The sequence below is a fragment of the Dicentrarchus labrax genome, unplaced genomic scaffold (genome assembly GCF_905237075.1).
Source record: "Dicentrarchus labrax unplaced genomic scaffold, dlabrax2021, whole genome shotgun sequence".
NCBI classification, from domain to species: domain Eukaryota; kingdom Metazoa; phylum Chordata; class Actinopteri; family Moronidae; genus Dicentrarchus; species Dicentrarchus labrax.
The window spans coordinates 35,284,729-35,307,621 of record NW_026136719.1 but is presented as its reverse complement, the minus strand read 5'-3'; the positions used below and the strand labels follow the sequence as shown (position 1 = coordinate 35,307,621).

Below are 22,893 nucleotides of genomic sequence, written 5' to 3'. Positions count from 1 at the left end.
AACCTGTTCACAACTTTCTGTTGTGTGCTGTTATCAGTTACTGCAAAAAGAAACTGAAAGACACAATGACCTGCTCCAGGAAATCTAATTTATTTTCATAAATCTCCATTAAATCCTATTTTTACATTAAGTGGCATTCCAACACCACCATGCTGCAGATTTTTTTGGTACTTTCTGATGTTTTCACTGTTACATCATCATGTGTTTTAGATTTGTATGTTCATGTTTTCACAAATTCTGTCATCATTAAGTGTTTACAGACTGAATATCCACATTCACACAGATGATGTTCTTCTATTCACTGTGATCAATACAAACATCTCTGCTTTACTGTAAATCTGTTCACTGCAGTGATGGAGCAGGTCACGCTTCAGAGAGACACAGAAATCTGACAGAGGATTCATCTACTGTTTTTGCAAGTTAAGGGTGTGAGAGATGTGTGCAACTTCTGACTAATTCCTGCAGTTACTATTATTATCATGATCATTATTACCATGCGACAAGCTCTAACAGCTTTAATAAAGAAAATAAACTCATCAAAAAAGGAAAGGGGAAAAACACCTATTTTCTGTATTAAACAGAAAATACAACCGCACAAATTCTAGTTAAAGTTCTTATACCGAACTAAGACCAATCTTAAAACACACTTCATTCAAACCTGACAAAAACTAAATACAACTGACCAAAACAAATGTCTTTATTAGTCTTTACACTGTTCCAACAATCACCAAATCTGGTCTCTAACCACCTTAACCGAGTTAGATGTGAAAATATTTTAAGGCTGTTTTTCCTCTCAGTGGTTCTTCGGCTAAGTATGTGTACTGCACTGCTGGATGTCTGTAAATCAGCAGCTATGATTCTTCAGAGGCAGACCACTAAATCAGCAAAATAAAATGACAAAAAAATCTACCCCAAAAAAGAAATACAATCTGTGATGGACGATAGCTGATATAGTCGTCTGATCGCCCAACCCTACCACACATGTTGCTGTGTGATACAGTCCACCATGTTACCATGTCCCTGTTGTGTATTTTTCTCTGGTTTCTGTCAGGTGTACGTCAGGGGGCTCTAAACATGGAGAACTGTGTGCTGCAGTGTGAGACCACTGGAGTTATTGTCCGAACATCAGCCCATCTCACCATGAACATGTGTGACCTTTATGGCTCCAAGGTAGGTGAGCAACATCATCCAGCACAGGATGAAACTCCTCTGAGGCTTCAACTCAAAAACAGCTGTCAGGGCCATTTGTTGTTAGTGATTTAGGTCTTTTTATGGGATTACTATAATTTAATTAATTATATTATATTATACTATCAATTAGTCTACATGAATTATAGTAGATACATATCTATCTCTGAATCTGTAAAAATATTCTACTCCACTTCTGAGCACTTATGTAGGTTATAATTCCTGCTTTTAGTTATTAAAACATTACCTTTTAATTAGTGTAACAGTATTATAGATGTGTATTCATTTGTATATTACACTGAAATAATGGACTGTTGATGTCATTCGACCTGTTTTAAATCAGATGATTAGGGTGCAGCCGTTGCTGAAGGACACATTTTTGATTGAAATATAGAAAACATACAGCTTAATGACAATCTTAGCTGCTGAAAATGTGTTTAAAATAACTAACATACCTGTCACCTGTGTGTAATGGTTTATGCGTTTTGTAAACGGCCAAAACACTGCTTCTTATCATCTGCATTCAGAACAAGTGGCCATCTGAGCACGTCCATCCATGGGCCCAAGGCTCCTGTTCAAAGTCATACATCACAGCAGCTTCAGTCACACATTATAATCAGAGGGAATTCTCAAGGTGAAAATGCCAGAGGAAAAGCTTCTGCTCCCTCCTCTCTGAGAAGTAGGACATGTTACAGTTGTGACTCTCACAGTCGTTCCTGTACCTGATGCAGCAACACTCCTGTTGAGTGAGGCTCAAAGCATGTCTGTACTTTTACTTATTGTTTAAACAAAATCTATCAATCAGCTTATTCCCATGTCAGTTAAGTTAGTTTCTTCAATGTAAATGCGGCTGTATATGTGGATAGAGTCATAGATGCCGAGTAATTATGTCCCGCCCACCCAAGAAGGGGAAAGAATTTGTCACTCTCCATTGACTTTGTATTGTGTGAAGGAGCCTCCCAGTTGCATTTGTCTATAAAACAACAGAAAAATTCCTAAAAGCTGCTGTCTGGTGGGAAACACTGCCAACAGGGTAAATAAGCCAGAACAATGTTTTCATGAGCTGCCGAACAGCTTGTTCTAAGGTAGCAAAAACACAAGAACAATTACTTTCAGGTGATTGTGATTGAGTGTGTTTAGCTGGCTTTCACCATGTTGGCAGTCCTGACTTTGCCGGCTCCTGGCTAATCAAAAAAATATGCAAGGAGGTGGAGCTGCATATTGCGGCACTGATTTTTTTTTCCCCCTCCCATGGGCGTGAAGTATGATGCCTTTCACTCTGTCTCTATGTTGCTGCTGTGTTTTGTCTACAGGGGGCTGGCGTGGAGATTTACCCCGGGAGTGTTTGCAGGCTGGTTGGTAACGGCATCCATCACTGTAAGGACGGGATCCTCATCAAGGTGAGAAAAAACGAGGTGAATTTAAATAGTTTATTCATGTTCAGATTTTTCCCCCTCAGCATGCAAACTGACAGGAGAATCACAGGTGAGGTGTAGGACATCATGAAACACAACAATGCAGCCAATAGGAGGACTTCTACTGTTATTTAGTTGCTGTACAACTAAATAACACAAACTTTACCTCCCAGATCATAAAACACACTTCATGCAAACTCTCAAACCACCAACTTTGGTTGGGTTAAAGTAAACCCGTCATTCAGTTAGATTAGAAAATAGCTGTGAAATGCGAAACCTCTGATTCTAAGGACAGAACTGTATGGTAGGTGGAGACCTGTTATCATGACTCATGATAGAATATTATGTTTTTATTTTGAATGACCAATGACTTTGATCATTAGGTTATACAGTTATGACAAAAATGACCACTGAGCATATTTCCCAGAACATGTGGTGTTCTAGACACATCAGATGTCAGACACCCTGCTGTGAGAGAATCTAGGAAGTGACTCAAAGGTCAAGATGTGCCTGTGTTTATGTTTATGAAACATTTAAGAAACTTAGAAATTGGACTAAAAGTACACAAATGTTACTAGATGCAATGCATGAATCAACTTTTTCAGTGAAATACTATCATACTCCTGACTTTCGATTATTAAATGTGTAAATGTTTGTGTTTGGTGGGTGTGCAGGACTTTGCTGATGAGATGGATGCGATGCCGTCCATCACCATGGACAACAATGTGATCCACAACAATGAAGGCTATGGGGTGATTGTAGTGAAACCCAACAATGGGGAACAACACAGAGTTCCTCTGGGTGGAATTGAAGGTAGGTCGAGTTCAGAATCAGAATCAGAATTATGTTTATTGCCAAGTAGGTTTTTACACCCACGAGGAATGTGTCCTGGTGCAATTGGCGCATAAAAAATACAAATACAAATATACAAAGTACTTTCAAAATATAAATAAATTAAGATAAGAAAGATGAGAAAAGAAGACTGCGCAGAAGATGGGAGTGCATTAATGTAATGCATACTGTATATATAGGGTGGGTATAAGAGTCAGTGACAAAGGGGGTACCGGGCCTTGTTAATGAGGCCAGCTGCAGTCTATACAGTCAGAATATAATGTAAAGAAATAAAGATGTGGATAAGAAGGCGGAATATTGATCAGACCTTTTTTTCCCTGCTGGACCAACAGCTGAAGACAAACGGCAGGGAGATGTTCCAGATCCTCTTCTCATCTCCACAAACCAGACCAGCAGCGGCTCTGCAGAGATTCACCCAGACTCAGCAGAGAACAACAGCATCGACAGTGGTGTAGCCTCCAACTCAGGCAGGAAGTGGCAGTTTAGTCGTCAGCTGAGCAGAAACAAGGATACATCCTGTAGTCGAGCCGTCCCAGATCTGGACCACCAGATCTTCGTCTCCATTCAGGGAAACCAGTTCAGACGCAATGGCATGGGCGACTTTGGCACCTTTTTCTACTGACTGAAACATCGACATGCTCAGAACCGTTCTTGTAGCAAATTCAAAACATCAACACGTCAACTCATTCTAACTCCTCCTAGATTTTGGCAGCTTCATATTTTTGGTGTTTTCTTTATTTTGTTGTGACAGAAATGACTGCTGATTCACTGAGGTGTTCTGAAGAGACAATGATGTGATCAGTTATTAGTTGCCTGTGTTTCTAAAAGAACTCTGACTTCCACCTGTTTGAATTGACAGTGAACTGACCCCCACGTTTAAACTTGCACAAATGCTTTTATCTTATTTATTCCTTTGGGCGTCAGATGCTAAAAGTTTCCATTTTTAATGCATTAGTTTAAAAATCCAATTGTCACTTTGAATGTAGTTTTGGTGGTTTGACTTCAGATCTAATAAATGTTGTTACCATTATGGTGGTGGCTTGCTAAAAATAGGTGCACTGTTGATAATTCTGAGTTCACACAAACCTTTTATTTCGTTATCATGAGTTGACTTTCACATGGTGTCTTGGGTGCTTTTAATGGTTTGATGTATTTTATGGGAGAGGAAAGTCACGTTGACATACTAGTAGAAGCCCAGTGGAAAAAAAACTGAGGTTTTATATTTCTGTCTCTAATGCTGTGGATCTTTTTACATACTTACATGCTACTGCATTTTATGTGCCAACAGGTGTGGACACAAGTCATGAATCTTTAACAACAGTGACTCATGACTTCACCTAGAATTTTGAATTCATGTCCTTCATAAACCCAGATTTTCAAAATGATCAACTATTTATCCTCCTGATTTACTTTGGCTGTTGTTCTGTTTATACATGACTCACAAACAACCACTATGTACAATGAAACAAGATCAGTGGGTAAGTGAGTAGTGGAACCTTAAGCCAGTCAATGTCAGGTGACTTTCTTTAAACCTGATTAGATTGCCATGGTAATTTATACTGTAGATTTAGCCTGCTTTGGAGGAGGTTATGTTCAGATTTTTTTTATTTGAATATAAACAGAAAGAAAGTATGCCAGAGTGTACAATCAATGTAGCTAGTAAAAACCTAACTTCTCTGGTAGATTCAGGGGCTACATCTGTGGAGAGAAGGAGAGAGATTCTGGTTTCCACAGGGAATAACAAAACAACCACATTTGTTAAACAGGGCAGGGATTTAGCATATGAACTATGTCATGACAAACACAGTTTTGTGAAAGATGTCTCTGAATGTCCTGAACTAAGTCAGGTGGGATCATGATTGTGGGGACAAAAAGTATGATGTAGGTCAAAGGTGCAGAGCATGTTCTGATGACACCAAAATCTTCATACAGGCCATGTCAAAATCAATACCCTTTAAAAAAAAAAAAAAGCAGTTAAAGGCATTAAACTGTTGCTCATTCACTGATGGTGTGGCATGGGTCAGATGACAAGCCCTGCCCTTCTCCCATAAATCTTGTCATAGCTCTATTATTTGTGCCACTTACAATGTAGGGAGAGACATTTAAATCCCCACCTCCAGGAAGACCATTAGACCATCTGCAAATGGATTTCACTGAACTAAAACTAATGAGGGAAAGAAATTGTTTTGTCATTGCTGATATGTTTTCTAAATAGGTGCATTTCCCAGATGCAGCAGCAGTTGCTATGGCACTACTCAGAAATAATTTCTTGATGGGGAATTCGTGTAAGTAATAATGGTAACGGTATGTGCGATATACAAGTACAGCACTGAAGAATTTAGGGTATCTGGGTATTGACATGAGACAACATTGCGCACATCATCCACCTAGTGAAGGTACATTGGAAAGAGAAAATGGTATATTGAAAACCAAACTTGTAAAATGTTGCGAAGGAACACATTTGACAAAAAGCATTACCGATTACTGTTTTAATTCATATGAGGCCAGAGTAAGGAACAGAGGAGGTCTCAGCCCACTTGGAATCCTATTTGGGAGACCACTGAACACTGGAATTGTACCTGTTAAGAGACAACTCCCTGATATCGGTCAATATTAAGGTGAAATGCTGTGTTATTGTGAAAATGTTTCCTCTGTGGGCGCCCAGTTACCTCAGTCGGTAGAGCTGGCAACCCATATACGGAGTTGCTGCAGCGGCCCGGGTTCGAATCCGACCTGCGGCCCTTTGCTGCATGTCATTCCCTCTCTATCTACCCCCCTTTCCTGTCAATCTTCAGCTGTCTCTATCAAATAAAGGAATGAAAAGGCCCCAAAAAATGACTTAAAAAAAAAAAGTTTCCTCTGTGATGTGTATCTGCTAGAGCCAAACTCTAAATTATGGTGTTTTTATTGTTGCTGGTTAGATTTCACCAGCATGTCAACATCCCCACCAGGGAAGCAAATACACTGGAACGTGTCTATATAAATATTCCAAGACGCTACAAAGATATTGTCTGTTTGTGATGGCCTTTTGCCATCAGTTTATGAATGTGTGTGAATGGGAATGTGGCATGTAGTTTAGAGCACTACAGTCCATTTACCATTTTGAGTGTAAAGACTGGCACGTGTATAAAGATAGTCACTAAAACACTCCATTATGGGGGTGAGTGTTACAAAGTGCTTTGAGGAACTGGTGCTCCAGCACATTAAGAACAACATCCCTCACAGAGGACGCCATCTCCACTGCCCTCCACTCACACCTTGAGAAAAACAACACTCAGTGTTGATTTCAGCTCAGCATTCAAGACAATCTCCCCCGTGAAACTGATGGGTAAACTCACCACTCTCGGCCTACGACACTCTGAAACTGGATACTGGACTTCCTGATAAACAGACCCCAGACAGTCTAGTGCTCAACAGCAAAGCCCCTGAGTTCTATGTCTTCAGCCCCCTCCTTGTTCACGCTGTACACCCATGACTGCATCCTCAGACATGGAGACAACTCTGTTGTGAAGTTTGCAGATGACACAACTATCATTGGCTGGATTTCAGACAATAATAAGACTTTGTTATATCGTGATGAAATCAATAATCTTGCCAAGTGGTGCACAGAAAACAACCTACATCACAAACTTGCATGGGATGTGCACGGCCCAGGACAGGAGGACTCTCCAGTGATTAAAAATGCCCAGAAGGTCCTGGTACTCGGTATCAGTGATATTGATGAGGTGCCTGCGCAAAGCCCAAAGGATACTAAAACACAGTAACCACCCCAGCCACAGCCTGTTCACCCTGCTGCCATCTGGAAGCAGAGGAATAGAAGCTTCTGCTGCCGTACCACCAGACTTAAAGACAGCTTCTTCTCTCAGACTGTGAGACTCCTCAGCACTTCATCATACAAATTAGTTTTTTTATATAAGAATTTTTTATTGATTTACAAGTTGCATTAAGGGAACTACACCAATCAGTCACATACCAACAAACTGCAAACACATTTCAATCAGAACAAGCATTAACCTTTTCAGCAATTAGCTCAACTGTCGGATAGGACTACTAGGGCCAGCCTTCACTCTTCACATACATCAATGAGCCTTGTCCACACATAACCCTGTCTACGGTTCACCGCTTTTCATTCCTTGGAGCACTTTTGATAGGTACTGACCACTGCAAACCGGGAACACCCCACAAGAGCTGCAGTTTTGGAGATGCTCTGACCCAGTCATCTAGCCATCACAATTTGGCCCGTTGCTTAAATCCTTACACTTGTGTTCACTTGCTGCTTAATATATCCCAGCAACTGACAGGTGTCATGATAACGAGATAATCTTGTGCTTGTGTGTTGCCTCAGGGAGTTGGGCAAAGTAAGATTTTCATTGTACGTACAACCCACTGTGTTTCTTACTGTACATAAGATAATAAACCTCTTGAATCTTGAATAATTAGTATTATTCACTTCAACTGTCAGTGTTCATAATGTTATGGCTGATCTGTGTATATCTAAATTAAAACTTACAATCCTGTGCTGTAAATGACACTAAAATAACCTTGAAACTAAGTTCACCAGGTTGTCTGTGTCAGTTTGCTGCTGAGCAGGTAGTTTACAGTGGCTTTTAACAGCTTTTCCTCTGTATACAGACAATAGTTGCAAGACAAAGCTATGTTGTTTATGTTGTCCTGTGACCATTTTTTTCATTATGAGCAACCGCTTTCACATTTAATACATTGGCCATATAAAAATAATAATAACAGCTTTACATAACTTTAAATTGTGAAACAAGGGCTGAAACAGGGAAACATGGACTTGGTTGACATAATTGGTTATACTGTAATTAACTAAGTGAAGGGGAACATTTGAAGCACATTCTGCTGTTCTTCATTGGTTCTACATAACACCAAATTTCAACATTCAACTGGTTTTCTGCTGAATGTTGAACCTCTAAGGCACAGCACATAATTTAAAAATGTTTTTTAAGTGTTCAGAAGCAGAGAAAGAAAAGTGATGACATAAAGCTGCAAGAGCATTTTGACCAATGGCCCCACAGCAGTTTATATATGAAGAAACATTTGTACTTTAGAGGCAGTGACTGTTTCTAAAAGGATGTTCTTTTCTGAAGCTTGACACTACAAAACATACAGTGACTCTGGAATTTCAGTTTGCAAAAACATAACTTATGTTTCAGAGGCTGAAGCTTTGGCAGTTCAATAGATGGACTCCATGTGCTGAGACACTGCTAGAGTTTGAAGGTTATTACAAACTTAACACAGCATGTCAATTTCCTGTATATCAAAACAAATGGAAAAAAATGTTACTTCACTTGAATAACACAAACACCTTAAGATATATGTTTATCTTTCTGTTATATATCACACACCTAAATTAATACTTGAGGAAAACAGTTCAGGCATATATGAGTGCAACAATTATGAGATTAATTCCACATAAGGCAAGGTGTCATATGTTTTTAAAGCAATGCGGCCCAGCACTATTTATGTACAGATCATTATCAAAATATCGCTTCATCTGTAAAATAAAAATATTCTCGGTCAACTCGCTGATTGCCTGTTGAGCTCCATAGAAAATCTGAAGAATGTCCTGTGAAATGATGCATTCAGGAGAAGAGTAATAGAAACTGTTGGAAAATGTTTAGAGGAGACAGCCTGCAGGTAAACGTCGTCTCACTGGTCATCATCAGAGTCCTGGTTACTGCTCAGGTGACTCCCCTGCACCTCCAGCTCCTCAGCACTCACCATGGCAGGACTGATGGCAGCGTATCTTGTCCCGTGGAACTGACGTAAGTGAATCTGTACACAAACAAAAAGCTACATTATCAGAGCACCATCAGAACACAAATCATTCAAAACATTACAGCAATACAATTGTACTGGGTGAGGAACACTCATTCATCAGTTATGCCAGTTAAATTCTACCTGGAGCATTTTCACATTTTTGGGAAACATGCAAACACCAACATACATATTTGGGAAACAATGTGACAACAGAAACAATTAAAGCCATCAGGAAAGAACGACCCTTTAAAATCTCATCAAATGTACTGTTGTAATATAGCTGTAAAATTAGCTATGAGCAGTTCTTGTTTGCAGTGTATCCATGGATGTACAGACAACCATCACTGGATTATTTTCATACTGAAGAAAACTTAAAAATATGAACAGGCATGTTCTGAAGGGTCTTCTTTATATGATTTCTAAGCTGATTTTTATGGATATTTATTCTGGATGGACATAAAAAATAATGGCTGTGTTCAAAATAACATACTAACCAACTACTACATACTGCCTACTAAACGATGAAGTATGTAGACTGTTCACACTGGAGTATATTCAAACATACGTTCTCTGTATCACATGGCTGTATCGTTCACAACAAGCTCCGACACTGTGGAGATAGGTCTGACTACTCCACATAAATCACAAGATAACAGTTCGAGTCCTGCACTGGGTTCGGTGGGTAAAAGTAAATTAATCAGAATCAGAATCAGAATCAGAAAGTAAATTAATTGCGGGTGGGCAGTGGGTGAGAAGAAAGAAATCAGAAATGAAAATGACTGTGCAGGCTTTTTAACATTTAAATCAGTTAAATATAATCTAGCCTTAGTCAGAAACGTGAAGTTAGCGAAGCCAGCAGCTTCAACACATTCAAGAGTAGGCTTAAGACATTCCTCTTTGATAAAGCTTATAGTTAGGGCTGGATCAGGTGAGTCCTGAACCATCCTTTAGTTATGCTGCTATAGGCCTAGACTATCGGGGGATTTCCCATGGTGCACTGAGCTCCTCCCTTCCTCTCTCTTTCTGCACTCATTCATGTCCCATTAATGCATGTTACTAACTCCACTTCTTCCCCGGAGTTCTTGTGCTTTCTCGTCTCGCAGGTTCTTATCGATCCTGGTGGAGCCTCCTGACATGGTCCTGCTAGACTGCCATTGCCAATACTGTTGTTGCTGTGCACCTACCTGTCTGTCTGTCTGTCTGTCTGTCTCCCTCCCCCCCCCCCCCCTCCCTCCCTCTCCCTCCCTCTCCCCCCCTCCCTCCCCCTCTCCCTCCCTCCCTCCCCCTCTCCCCCCTCCCTCCCTCCCTCCCTCCCTCTCTCTCTCCCTCCCTCTCTCCCCCATCCTGGAAAACACTGCAGCCAGTTCTATTTGTTATAGTGTACCGCGCTCCTGGACCGTACTCTGATTTTATATCTGAATTCTCAGAGTTTTTATCAAGTTTAGTCCTCAAATCAGATAAAGTAATTATTGTGGGTGATTTTAATATTCATGTGGATGTTAACAATGACAGCCTTAGTAATGCATTTATATCATTAATAGACTCAATTGGCTTCTGTCAGAGTGTAAATAAACCAACTCATTGTTTTAATCACACTCTTGACCTTGTTCTATCATATGGCATTGATTTTGAACATTTAATAGTCTTCCCACATAATCCTTTCCTATCTGACCATTATTTAATAGCTTTTGAATTCATACTATTAGATTATAAGCCATTAGGCAAAACTTCCTACAGCAGATGTCTATCTGACAGTGCTGTAGCTAAATTTAAGGAGGAGATTCCTTCAGTGTTTAATTCAATGCCATGTCTGAATTTAACAGAATCCTATAACAACTTTAGTCCCTCTGAAATTGATAATCTTGTCGATAGTGCTGCAGGCTCACTACGAAGAACATTAGACTCTATCGCTCCTATAAAAAGGAAATATGTACCACAGTCCTTTAAAGTAGCTGTAATTAAACCCCTTCTTAAAAAGCCCACTCTTGACCCAGGGGCTTTAGCTAACTATAGACCAATCCCTAACCTCCCCTTCCTCTCTAAGATTCTGGAGAAGGTAGTCGCCAAAGAGTTGCGTGACTTTCTACATAACAATAGTTTATTTGAGGATTTTCAGTCAGGATTTAGAGTTCATCATGGCACAGAGACAGCTCTGGTTAAAGTTAATAATGACCTTCTGATTGCTTCTGACAATGGACTTGTCTCTGTACTTGTATTATTAGATCTTAGCGCTGCATTTGACACCATTGACCATAATATTCTTTTACAGAGACTTGAGCATCAAATTGGCATTAAAGGAACCGCACTGAGCTGGTTCACAGCGGGCGGCTGTGGCTCAGAGGCAGCGCAGGTCGTTCCTTAATCGGAAGGTTGTGGGTTTGATCCCCGGCTCCTGGTCGAAGTATCCTTGAGCAAGATACTGAACCCCAAATTGCTCCCGATGCTGTGCATCGGTATGTGTATGTGTATGAATGTTAGTTTCTGTTCGATGGACTTTGCCATCACTGAGTGAATGTGTGTGAAAGGGTGAATGTGGCACGTAGTGTAAAAGCGCTTTGAGGGGTCATAAGACTAGAAAGGCGTTATACAAGTACAGGTCCATTTACCATTTAAGTCATATTTATCAGATCGTTTGCAGTTTGTACATGTTAACGATGAATCTTCAATAAATACTACAGTTAGTCATGGAGTTCCACAAGGTTCTGTACTTGGACCAATATTATTTACTTTATATATGCTCCCTCTTACGCAACACTATTAGGAATCACTCCATTAACTTTCACTGTTATGCAGATGATACGCAGTTATATCTATCGATCAATGAAATTAATCAATTATCTAAATTACAAACATGTATTAAGGACATAAAATCCTGGATGACCTGCAATTTTCTGATGTTAAACTCAGAAAGAAACGAAATTCTTGTTCTTGGCCCCAAAAACCTTAGAGACTCACTGTCTAAAGATATAGTTACTCTAGATGGCATTACCTTGGCCTCTAGCACCACTGTCAGTAATCTTGGAGTTATCTTTGATCAGGATTTGTCTTTTAACTCCCACATGAAGCAGACCTCTAGGACTGCCTTCTTTCATTTACGTAATATTACAAAATTAGACACATACTATCACAGACGGATTCAGAAAAACTAATCCATGCATTTGTTAATTCAAGGCTGGAATACTGCAACTCTTTATTGCGTGAGCTAGATGACGTATAACAACAACAACTACACGCTAGACTGGTTGGTTGCTAACCGTGGCTAACAAGCAAACAATTTAAAACTGAATGAATTTAATATTAACACAAAATAAGTGCAATGCACCTTCAATATTTTACCCTGCTTTGAGCTGTTCCTTAACCAAACTAACAATTGGCTTAGATTTTACATTAGCACTCCTTCAGGTGCATAATACAATTAAACACATTAACCAAAGCTAGCGCGTAGCTAGCGATTAGCGTTAGCGCTCTTTTCAGTATTAATACAATGAAAGTTGAAGTTGTTCTCTTATTTTGCATAGACAGTGTTTACATTTGGAAAGCCATGTTGCATTTATGTATGCATCCAGTGGGGCATCACAATAAAATTAGGGATAATGTGTTAATTCCACAATAGGAGATATGTTATGTTGTTACCTAACAGTTTTGGTGTAAAAAGCCTGCATATATCGGTATCACGTGATATCGGTATCTTTTTTTTTTTTTTTTTTAAGTTGAAAAAAGTATCGAATGAAGTACTCAATTAGTATCGGTATCGTGTTAAGGGTACTGGTATCGGTACTTGTATCGAACATTTTTAAACGATACCCAGACCTATGCACTACATACTCAATTTGATGTCAAATGCGACAATTGAAGTTGTCATCTTGTGATGAGCTGCAGGGAGTGTTGTCCTGCTATCTGTGTGTCTGCTCTGTGTCACATACAGCTTGATCATACAGCTTAAACATGGTTTAAGCAAAAATTGAAGTACAACAACTTTCTTAATGGTTTTGAGCGAGTGGTGAGAGATTATAGTAGAACTGGGGTGAAATCTGAGTTGAGTGCAGAGTGCTATTAAACAGAGAGGCCCTGAGTGGCTTTAAATGGGGGTGCAGAAAGAAACACACAGCTCTGAGCGAGGAGAGGGAATAGTCATCGCTTCTCTCTCTCTCTCTCTCTCTCTCTCTCTCTCACTCTCTCTCACTCTCTCTCACTCTCTCTCACTCTCACTCTCACTCAGCTGGAGCAGTGTGGAGTCTGCATGTTCAATCCTGTGTTTCCCCCACCATCAATACATGTATAGTTCCTTTCTCCAGTCAGTGGCTCAGACCTGGAGTTCATCCCTGGGTGCCTCATGGTGGCTGCCAACTGCTCCTAGTACTTAGAATGGATTAAAATCAGAGAATGAATGTCCCTACGGGAGATCAATAAAGAATACCATCCTGTGATTTCACTATGGTTAAAATGATGCCCAGAGCAATGAGTTAAATTACAGAGAAGCACAGTTTCACTACAAAGATGTTGTGCTATAGAATGATGGAAGTGCCATACAAATTTTGAGAAATACTAACATATTGGACCGTCAACGTGTCTTGTTGTATTGTGTTTGTTGTTGTGGTGGTGGCATGTTTCTTTTTTTTGATCATGTACTGTCACGTATAGAATATTATGTTTTGTGTAGACCCCAGGAATGGTAAATGGTAAATGGACCTGTACTTGTATAACGCCTTTCCAGTCTTCCGACAAAGCGCTTTTACACTACGTGCCACATTCACCCTTTCACACACTTTCACTCAGTGATGGCAAAGTCCATCGAAAAGAAACTAACTCATTCATACACATTCACACACCGATGCATGGGAGCAATTTGGATATTATATATATATAAATATTAAAGCATAAATAGTGCCACTATGTGGTCGGCTATGAAGCATTTTAAATTTGGCTAATGACTCATGATCCAGAAGGAAGAAGAGGATATGATCAGTCATTGCTCACCTGGAAGATAAACATGTCTTCATCTGCAGTTGATAAAACAGTACTATCATCATTTCTTAAAAGGAGCATACCTGTACGTAGAGGTTGACTTCAGCGCTCCTGCACAGGTACGGGAAGTTTCCTCCTGTTTTCAGATGAGCTCGTCTCGCATTAGGATACAGTTTATACATCTCCTCCTTCGCCTCCAGTGACAGAGCACTCTGATCAAACACCTACATACCATTCCCAGAGAAAACGTGATTCGGGTTATTGCATAAATATACCTTAATGAATACTGGTATATCCCGATGGGAAAAGATGATTTAGCACTTACATCTATAATGGTCACAGCAACATCTTTTATTTTGTGCGGCTCCACATAGGAGTTCTGACAATTGAGTGTTAGCCGCGATGCTAACTCACTTTGGTTCAGACTCTCCAACTGCAGCACACACAACACATAGACGGAAAGAGGTTAACAAATAAATTGCAGTTGCCTTGAAGGGCACTCCATTTATCCGCTTGGGAGCCATTCAACTATTTTTAAATCTTGGAAACAATACTTTCTCTCTCCCTATTCCTGTTTTACAGAGCTCCTTCTGATATTGATCGTTTGGGTATACTCACTGTCTGTCCAGAATAGCTAGAAAGCTGCACCCTTATCTGTATATAGGTCAATATGCTAACTATACTGTACTTGTCTTTGGCTTGTACAAATGTCAGTAGTTTCCTACCATAGGGATCAATCATATCCAGTCTTTAAAAACCCTTAGATTTTCCAATTTTTTTTTCATGGGCTGCATAAACCTGTAGTTATCGCACCGGGGGATATCCAGTATTATATTCTGTCATTATGCTGTGGGCCGGAGGATGGGGGATATAGGGCCGGAAATTGCCCCTTGGGCGGCAGTTGGACATTCCTGCTTTACACTCTAGTGACACTCTAACATGAACCACCTCAGTAACAGATATGAACACACATGTCCACTTACCCTGTCAACCATGAAGTCAATTGCATCTGCCATTTTAGAGTCCACAGGTCCTTTAGCAAAGTTCCCCAGAACAATCTTCTTCAACATGAAAGCTGGCATCAACCAGAAACTTTTGAGCAGGAACATGGGAACCAAACATTAATAATGAATGTCAACCTTCAAAGGAAAATCTGTGCGGGAATTATTAAAAATCACCTGTTTGCTGTCCATGTCTGATTAAAGATGGAGGTATCGCTGAATGAATTACACAGTATCAATGAGTGCACTCTGGGAGACTTGTGTGTGCACTCTGCAAACTTCTGAGCCAAGAATCCCCCAAGAGATGCCCCGAACAGATGGACCTGAAGGTTGAGGTGACAGAGTTCTTCATTAGATAAACAGAGAGTACAAAAGGGTGATTAGGTAACATGCCAACATTAATGAGTCATATTCCTTAATTCTGGATTGGCCAGCTATCAAGGGCTGTGATGATAACCACATGATTGATGCCTACTGCCGTACCATGGGGTTGAGCTCATTACAGTCATCATCATCATTTGTAGAGTCAATCTCACGTCATTCCATTAGGCAATGCATTCCGTTGTACAACCTTGTGTTGTAAACAAATACAATTAATCTTTATATAGTTCTAAAGCTGTATTAATAAAAAAAATTACTTTACAGTTATCTGCCGTGTTCGACCTTTCCACTGCATCAATGTTGCTGCTCACATCAGGTTCAAGTCATTAATGCTCAGTTAAAGAGTGCTTTATAAGTCTTCTTATTCATTATGATCTGAATATTAATGATGGCATATCCTACTGTCACTGTGAGGCAGAAGATCTCAATCCAAACTCTCTCTCTGAAATCAGTTACTGAACTTGATTCAATCGGAAGATTTCTGCCTTCAAGACCCACAGAGAGTACTTACTCAACGAATATGCTTTATCTCCATGTCTCCATCCTTCTCTAGCTCTCCTTAAAAGTAAAATACAATCCTCTACATTCTTATGTTTTACTTATTATCCATCGATTAATTGAGTTGTCAGATAAAAAATACTTTTGCTTCATTAAAGCAATAGTAAATATACATGACAGAAAATAAGATAGCTCTTTTAAATTGGCTTCCATGTTTTCCTCTACTATATTTTTTTCTGTTGTACGCCCATTGTAATTGAAGTTTTCAAAGTGGGGTATTAGTACTTTTGCTTAAGTAAAGGATCTATTCTTTTCTCCATCTCTGTTTAGCACACCCACAGCCTGACTACACCTGTGTGTTAGCCTTAAGGTTGAGTCTAGTGGGTTTGTTGTTGGAGGTGAGTCTTTTCCGGTGTGTGTAGTTACATTAAGTTAGTCAGTAATAAAGTGTATAGATAATTTCAGGTTGCAGTAGTTACTGAAAGACTGTGTTGTTTTTGCTGCCACAAGCATATAAAAAGTCCCCATTTCTGGAACATTCACATTACTACCGTGTCTTCTTGCACTGTTCACAGCTGAGTTGGTGCAAACTGTGGACAGCCCAGCAAGCTGCTACGAGTCAAGGTAAATATATGTACATTTAAGATTGCACTTCTGCTATCCACAGGAGACTGGCTCTTGTTAATTGTTTTTATTTCTGTTAAGTAAGGTCAGACTAATATTTTTCACTGCACTTTATTTTTTCATTTATACATTATAAGGTGTTATGTCACGTCATTTGAATCTGACAGATTACCTACCTATGTCTACAGGAAAGGTCAAGGAAACAGTCAGACTATAGTTGTCTGCTCTGCGTTTTGGTAAACATGCTAATCATTACAACAGTCAGTTTGTGTCCAAGACTGCCAAACAGCAGCATTACTAATCTAGACTTATATTCTGGTATTTGTAACCTGACACTGGATCAGGAAAGGCTTCATCCTGTCATACCTGTCCAAGACCCACAGAGACAGACGTTCCTAACACACCCACACCTCAGATCAGATGACCAGATCAGTCATCTCTGAAAGCAGGAGGAAAGCAGACTTACTTTATCCAACTGCAGGTGATCGAGAAGTTTCCTGAAGCCGTCACAGAACTCCATTAGATCCCAGTACACCGGATACTGCAGCTGGAGACAACATAAACAAGTGTAATATTTTGTTACCTTTTTTACCATTGTGTGTTGTTCTGTGTCTCAGAGACATGAGTCAGTCATGTCAGTCATTTAATATTATCCGCATATAGTATCTGCTGATACAGAGTCCCAATCCGATACGGTATTTTTCTAATAATACAGGTGCACATTACACACTTCAAGTACATTGAAGTTATTAAAATCAATCCAATGTATTGCTGCAGAGTTTCACAGCGGGCTGTCACACACACAGCTCAGCAGAGTGGAGGGAAGAAACGGCGGAGAGAGTGGACGATGGCTGCACCATGCATGAAAAGCTTTGCAAGTAAAAAGTAGCTGTGACATAAAACAATGGATCAGATCAGGTCAATAAAGCTCAGTATAACCAATACCGATCAGTTAAAAAATGCCTGATAGGCCTTATATCTATCAGATCCGGACATCCCTAACTGAAACAATTTGTCAATTAATAGATTAGACAGTTGACAATTCATCTGCAACTATTTTGATTATCGATAAATTATCAATTCAATTCAATACAATTTTATTTAGAGAGGGGTTAGGGTAAGGGTACTCCTTATAAAATGATTTACAGAGACCCAACAGTTCCCACCATGAGCAGGCACTTGGCGACCAAGCAAAAATACCAAACATCCTCTGGTGTCAGTTTTCCAGTGTGTTCGATCTTGTGTTTTATCACGTTTTCTATCACAGCAAACTGAATATTTTCGGATTGGTTGGTTGGGCAAAACAAGGAAATTTTTTTACTGTCTTCAAATATTTTGTAAAACAAAACAATTAGATTGAGAAAATCATTAGCTGATAAATTATACAATAATATAATGGTTAGTCGTAGCCCTAGTAAATATGAAGCTGTAAAAACAGAAAGAACAGAGACAGATGTTTTCAGTGACAAGCTCACCGAAATGACTCTGTAGCCCCAGCCTGTCAGAGCCAACACCTGCTGGAAAAACACCTCAGCTGTCCCACTGACTGGAGGGAGGAAGATGATAGGACACCTGATGCTCTTTGGGCCAGCATCATACAATGACCACACCTTACTGTCATCATCATCAACAATAATCTGGTGGAGACAAAAACACAACAAGGTGAGTAAAATACATCATGGCCCTAAAGTCTCTTCTCAAACTTGAAGACTAAAAGATGGCGATCAGACTGTATAAAAAGAGTCTTTAATATACAGTCTATGATGGAGATGGAAACATGCAAATAGTAGTTTAAGTTATGATAAATAGTGCACAACTGGCAGAAAATACTAGAGACTGGTGGTGCAACCAATCACAGTTGAACTTTTTTTTGTCTTCTAGTCTTCTATGCTAATAAAGGGAATATCTTTGTCATCTTGCCTTTTTACTACTTTGCATTGAATACCCAATTACTACAGGCATGAAAACGGGTCAGGGCTGAAAAAGGTGAGACCCCTCCAGGGGGGTCCGGGGGCTTTGTCCCCCTGAAGTAAATTGTGAGTATTCCATATTTTAAAGCATCAATCTTATGCATTTTGAGATGCATTTTTTGCCAACCTGGGGAGAGCTTGAGAAACTTAACTTCAGCCATGAGTCAAAAATATTATGGCCTCCTTACTAAGTATTATGCAAGCCATTTCATGCCAGCCTGTCACTGGGTCTGACATTTATAGTATATGAGGCACAATGTGGTAAGGTCATGAAAACAGGTCATGAAAATATACTATACTATACTACTCCTAAAACAGCTGGGCACTGTAGTTTCTGGCAAAAGTTACCAAAACAGAAATAAACAGTGTATTTGTAATGGGATGACTTTCAGCTACGGATTTGGTGAGCTAGTGAGTATTTGCAGCAGAAGAACGGTGTATAACGGATTGACTCAAAATAAACTACAGCGTAAACAAAAGATTAAACAGAAATGTTGCCGATCTTCAACCTTAAAGGGATAGTTCGGGTTTTTTGAAGTGGGGTCGTATGAAGTACTTATCTATAGTCAGTGTCTTAGCTACATTAGCTACTGCTCAGCGATCCCTCAGTTTGGAGAAGCAGAGAGCCGCTCCAGCACAGACGATCAGCTTTGCACTGCAATGAACGGAGTCCAGATGCAAAGCGAATTTTAACCACCTAAAACAAGGCCCACCTAAAAAAAATCTATATCAGTTCAAGTGTATGTTACATAGAGAAAATTCACACCGCTTTACATCACTGTCAGATGGCCCTTATACCGTATAACTCACGTATTCCTACGCATAAGCGCAACTTTTGCCCGCTGCGGCCGCACTGTATTACGCCGTATGCGTAGGAATACATGAGTTATATGGTTGAGAAATGTAGTGCCAAAGGAAGGGCCGTCTGACGGAGATGTAAAGCGGTGTGAATTTTCTCTATACAACGTACACTTGAACTGATATAGATGTTTTTAGGTGGTTAAAATTCGCTTAGCATTTGGACTCTGTTCACTGCAGTGCAAAGCTGAGCGAATATTTCCATGCACTCGCGCTCCCTTTAGGCACGCGCACCTGTTCGCAGTTCACTGAATCTCTGGTACCTACACCCCCCCCCCCAAACATTTTCTCATCAAATCTACACGATTCACGTAGGTCACCTATTTTGGTTTCAAAACGGCGAATTTCGCCGAAAGGTGAGTGATTTTCATGTATGTTACTAGCCTAACATGTCAGGTGAAGAGAAAAGGATGATGGAAAAGAGCTAGCGCCAACTGGGGACACCTAGTTTGATACAGCCACAGAGCTGGCTAGCATCAAGACTACCATGATGAAGGAAATTGTGATGATTGTAGGTGGAATAAAAGGGTCCTTGATTCCCTTCTAGGGATGGAATGGTTCGAGTAAAAAATCAGAATCATATGAAATAGAGTATGAGGTCAAAACAGCATGCGCAAAAAAAACAACGTATTTTTTGTGCTGTGGCTCAGAGGCAGAGCAGGTCGTTCCTCAATCGGAAGGTTGTGGGTTCGATCCCCCACTCCTGGTGCCACATGTCGAAGTATCCTTGAGCAAGATACTGAACCCCGAATTGCTCCCGATGCCGTGCATCGGTGTGTGAGTGTGTGGGAATGTTAGTTTCTGTTCGATGGACTTTGCCATCACTGAGTGAATGTGTGTGAAAGGGTGAATGTGGCACGTAGTGTAAAAGCGCTTTGAGTGGTCGGAAGACTAGAAAGGCGCTATACAAGCACAGGTCCATTTACCATTTACCATAACAATAATAAAGTTGATACAATAAAGCAAGACATCCAGGTCAAATTCCTTTTAGAGAAGGAAAGTGTTGTGTGGTGGGACCTTCAAAACAAAATATTGCTGAATATTTTTCAATATTTCTTACACTCCTAGTTAACATGACCGGCGAAATAAAAAGCAAGACGTTCCACAATGCACACGGCGTGATGCACCTGAAGATGTGGGCAGTGTGGCCTGGGCTTTACAAGATTCCCCTCAGCACCTGAGAAAAAAATCTTCGCACTCACCACCACAAACGGAAGGTAGCAGTCCAGCAGCACCTTTTTAGCTATTCACATCTATGCATACAGCGTGACTGGACTTCTCTGCTGAATGCTAGGCCCCCCCCGCAGTGGCTTATAGGCTGTATTCCACTTTCAAGAACTGGGAGTGGTAAAAGGGAGTGTCCCCCATCAACAACGAAGTCAGGGTCTACCTCAACCCCCACCCCTCTTGCCCGGCCAAGGTCAGCTGTTTCTTCCGTTAACTGCTGACTTACACATCACTAACCACTGGGTGACAGTAGAGAGAGACTGGCTTGTGGTATATCTGATGCACCACAAGCAATTGTTGAGGGCACAGTTGGAGCAGCCTTGTGCAACATATAGCTAGCGCAAATGGAGACAGAAAATTCAGTTAAGTCATTAAAAATGAACCCCTTTGAAAGTAGAACATTACAAGAGAAGCTCAGAGTGAAAGAACTTGGACCTGATCAGCCTGATATAAAAAATGTTTATATCTGATACAGGCTATTTCATGTCCCAATTAACGATATATATCACAATATAGTACATCTGTAAAGTACATGAATAAAGAATTTATATATGGGGGTCTTATATTATTTTAATTCTTCCTCACTAATTTGAACTAGTTGAAATAATGGTGGGTGTTTTAATCGACAACAATCATATTGTATAAAATCATATGTTCGTAGAGTGGCTGCATTCATAAATGTAGCTGGTGAATGCAAATTCACACTTACTCATAGAACTGGAGTTACATCCAGGTAACAACAATTTATTACCTGTACATGTTTTGTGTTGAGTGTACTTGTTGTTGTCCTGTATAAAGAAGTGGGGCCAGTGATTACAGACCATAATCACAGATTAGAAATCACTAGGTACTTACTTTCTTCAGGGGTACTGTGCTTCTGAACCAGTTATAGTCAGGAGACACTTTAATCTCCTCCATCTGAGAACACATTCAGACACAAACATTCAGCAAATACAGAGACTGCAGCTCCTAAATCACAACACTTAATTCACTAATTCAGCCCTTAAGGTAAGTTAGAGTAAAACAAACACCTGACTTTTATTAACGCTAGCTTAACTGTAAACTGTTAAACATGGATGTGTTGCCGCTTACACTCGTTACAGTGAAAATTCAATGACCAGTTATGTTTACTGTATCTGAATAAGATGTATGTCTAGTGTTACCGTGTTCGTTGTGGATTGGTCACCGTGTCCGAGGAATTTTAGCCATATCGGGGTAGCATTTTTTCCGGCTGCCTGCCTGGTCATATGACTACGGTGTCACACACTTCCGCAAAGCTTCTGCCACCGCCTACCAATAACACACAGCGTCTGCCTGTCTATCTGTTTCTCTCACATACAGGCAAGCGTTAGCCCACTGCACCATCATGTAGCTACAGTCTATTTACCAGAGACGGGAGCTAGCTGTAGCTTTGTTGCTGTCTCAACTGCATGGCTTGTCCACAGACTATAGTGTACGGCTACGCATGCGCACTTACATCCACGTTAGCGGAGACGTTCCTCCCCCGAGACATCCGGGAACATTTTTTAAAATTATTATTACACAATAAGAAAAATACAAGAACTCGTAGAGAATACAATAAGTGAAATTCGTGCAATTTCATTTGCTACATTTAATATGATATTTACCCATACAAATTATAACATTAATCATGTCAGAAACAGATTAATTGAAATTGTCTATATAAAAGAAAATAAGAGAAATGCCAAAAGTCGGAATGTAATTTATCTTAATTGATATCCAATTCTTTATATCAGATCAAAATCTTTTGGACAAAAGATTATGCACCAAAGATATGTGGCAGTTGATCCAAAACATCAGAGGCTACAAAAGCAGTACCCCCATCTTGTGTGACAGGTGAGAATCCTGTTTGTTGATTTTAGCTCAGCATTTAACACAATCTCCCTCATAAAACTGATAGCTAAACCTGGCAGTTTAGACCTGAGTACCTCACACAACTGGATTTTAGACTTCCACTTTAGTTGTCAACACCGGAGTCCAGGGCCTTGTGCTCAGCCACCTCCTGTTCACGCTGTACACCTATGACTGTATCCCCCGACACAAGAGACAAATCTGTTGTGAAGTTTGCAGATGACACCTCCATCATCACCTAGATTTCAAATTGTAGCT

At 40.1% G+C, this 22,893-nt stretch overlaps 2 protein-coding genes across 4 annotated transcripts in view; one reads left to right on the top strand and one right to left on the bottom strand.

Moving 5' to 3' along the window:
* Window positions 1-4,507, top strand: part of shcbp1 (SHC SH2-domain binding protein 1) — a 13,560-nt gene extending 9,053 nt beyond the window's left edge. For both annotated transcript variants that reach the window (XM_051380012.1, XM_051380011.1), the window contains exons 10-13: window positions 1,052-1,170; window positions 2,502-2,588; window positions 3,278-3,416; window positions 3,788-4,507. In XM_051380012.1, the coding sequence (XP_051235972.1) occupies window positions 1,052-1,170; window positions 2,502-2,588; window positions 3,278-3,416; window positions 3,788-4,077 (635 nt within the window). In that variant the 3' untranslated portion in view covers window positions 4,078-4,507. The remainder of the gene's footprint in view (window positions 1-1,051; window positions 1,171-2,501; window positions 2,589-3,277; window positions 3,417-3,787) is intronic.
* A 2,851-nt stretch (window positions 4,508-7,358) lies between these two features.
* Window positions 7,359-22,237, bottom strand: spg21 (SPG21 abhydrolase domain containing, maspardin). 2 transcript variants are annotated; one of them, XM_051380042.1, is made up of 9 exons: window positions 21,927-22,237; window positions 21,619-21,681; window positions 18,184-18,345; window positions 17,175-17,255; window positions 15,383-15,528; window positions 15,188-15,296; window positions 14,530-14,637; window positions 14,288-14,428; window positions 7,359-9,254 (listed from the first exon to the last, which is right to left on the bottom strand). In XM_051380042.1, the coding sequence occupies exons 1-9, from the start codon at window positions 22,008-22,010 to the stop codon at window positions 9,129-9,131; spliced, it is 1,020 nt and encodes a 339-aa protein (XP_051236002.1). In that variant the 5' UTR covers window positions 22,011-22,237; the 3' UTR covers window positions 7,359-9,128. The 2 variants fall into 2 exon arrangements, with proteins under 2 accessions (XP_051236002.1, XP_051236003.1); XM_051380043.1 differs by having other exon boundaries at window positions 22,151-22,213.
* Between the last annotated feature and the right edge of the window lie 656 nt (window positions 22,238-22,893).

Excerpts from the sequence above, each read along its gene's own strand:
- spg21 (XM_051380042.1), bottom strand. The coding sequence starts at position 22,010 with ATGACCAGGCAGGCAGCCGGAAAAAATGCTACCCCGATATGGCTAAAA. Across the intron at positions 21,682-21,926 it reads ACCAATCCACAACGAACACG|ATGGAGGAGATTAAAGTGTC; the intron begins GTAACACTAGAC and ends ATGTGTTCTCAG. Across the intron at positions 9,255-14,287 it reads AAGTCAACCTCTACGTACAG|ATTCACTTACGTCAGTTCCA; the intron begins GTATGCTCCTTT and ends GTTTGTGTACAG.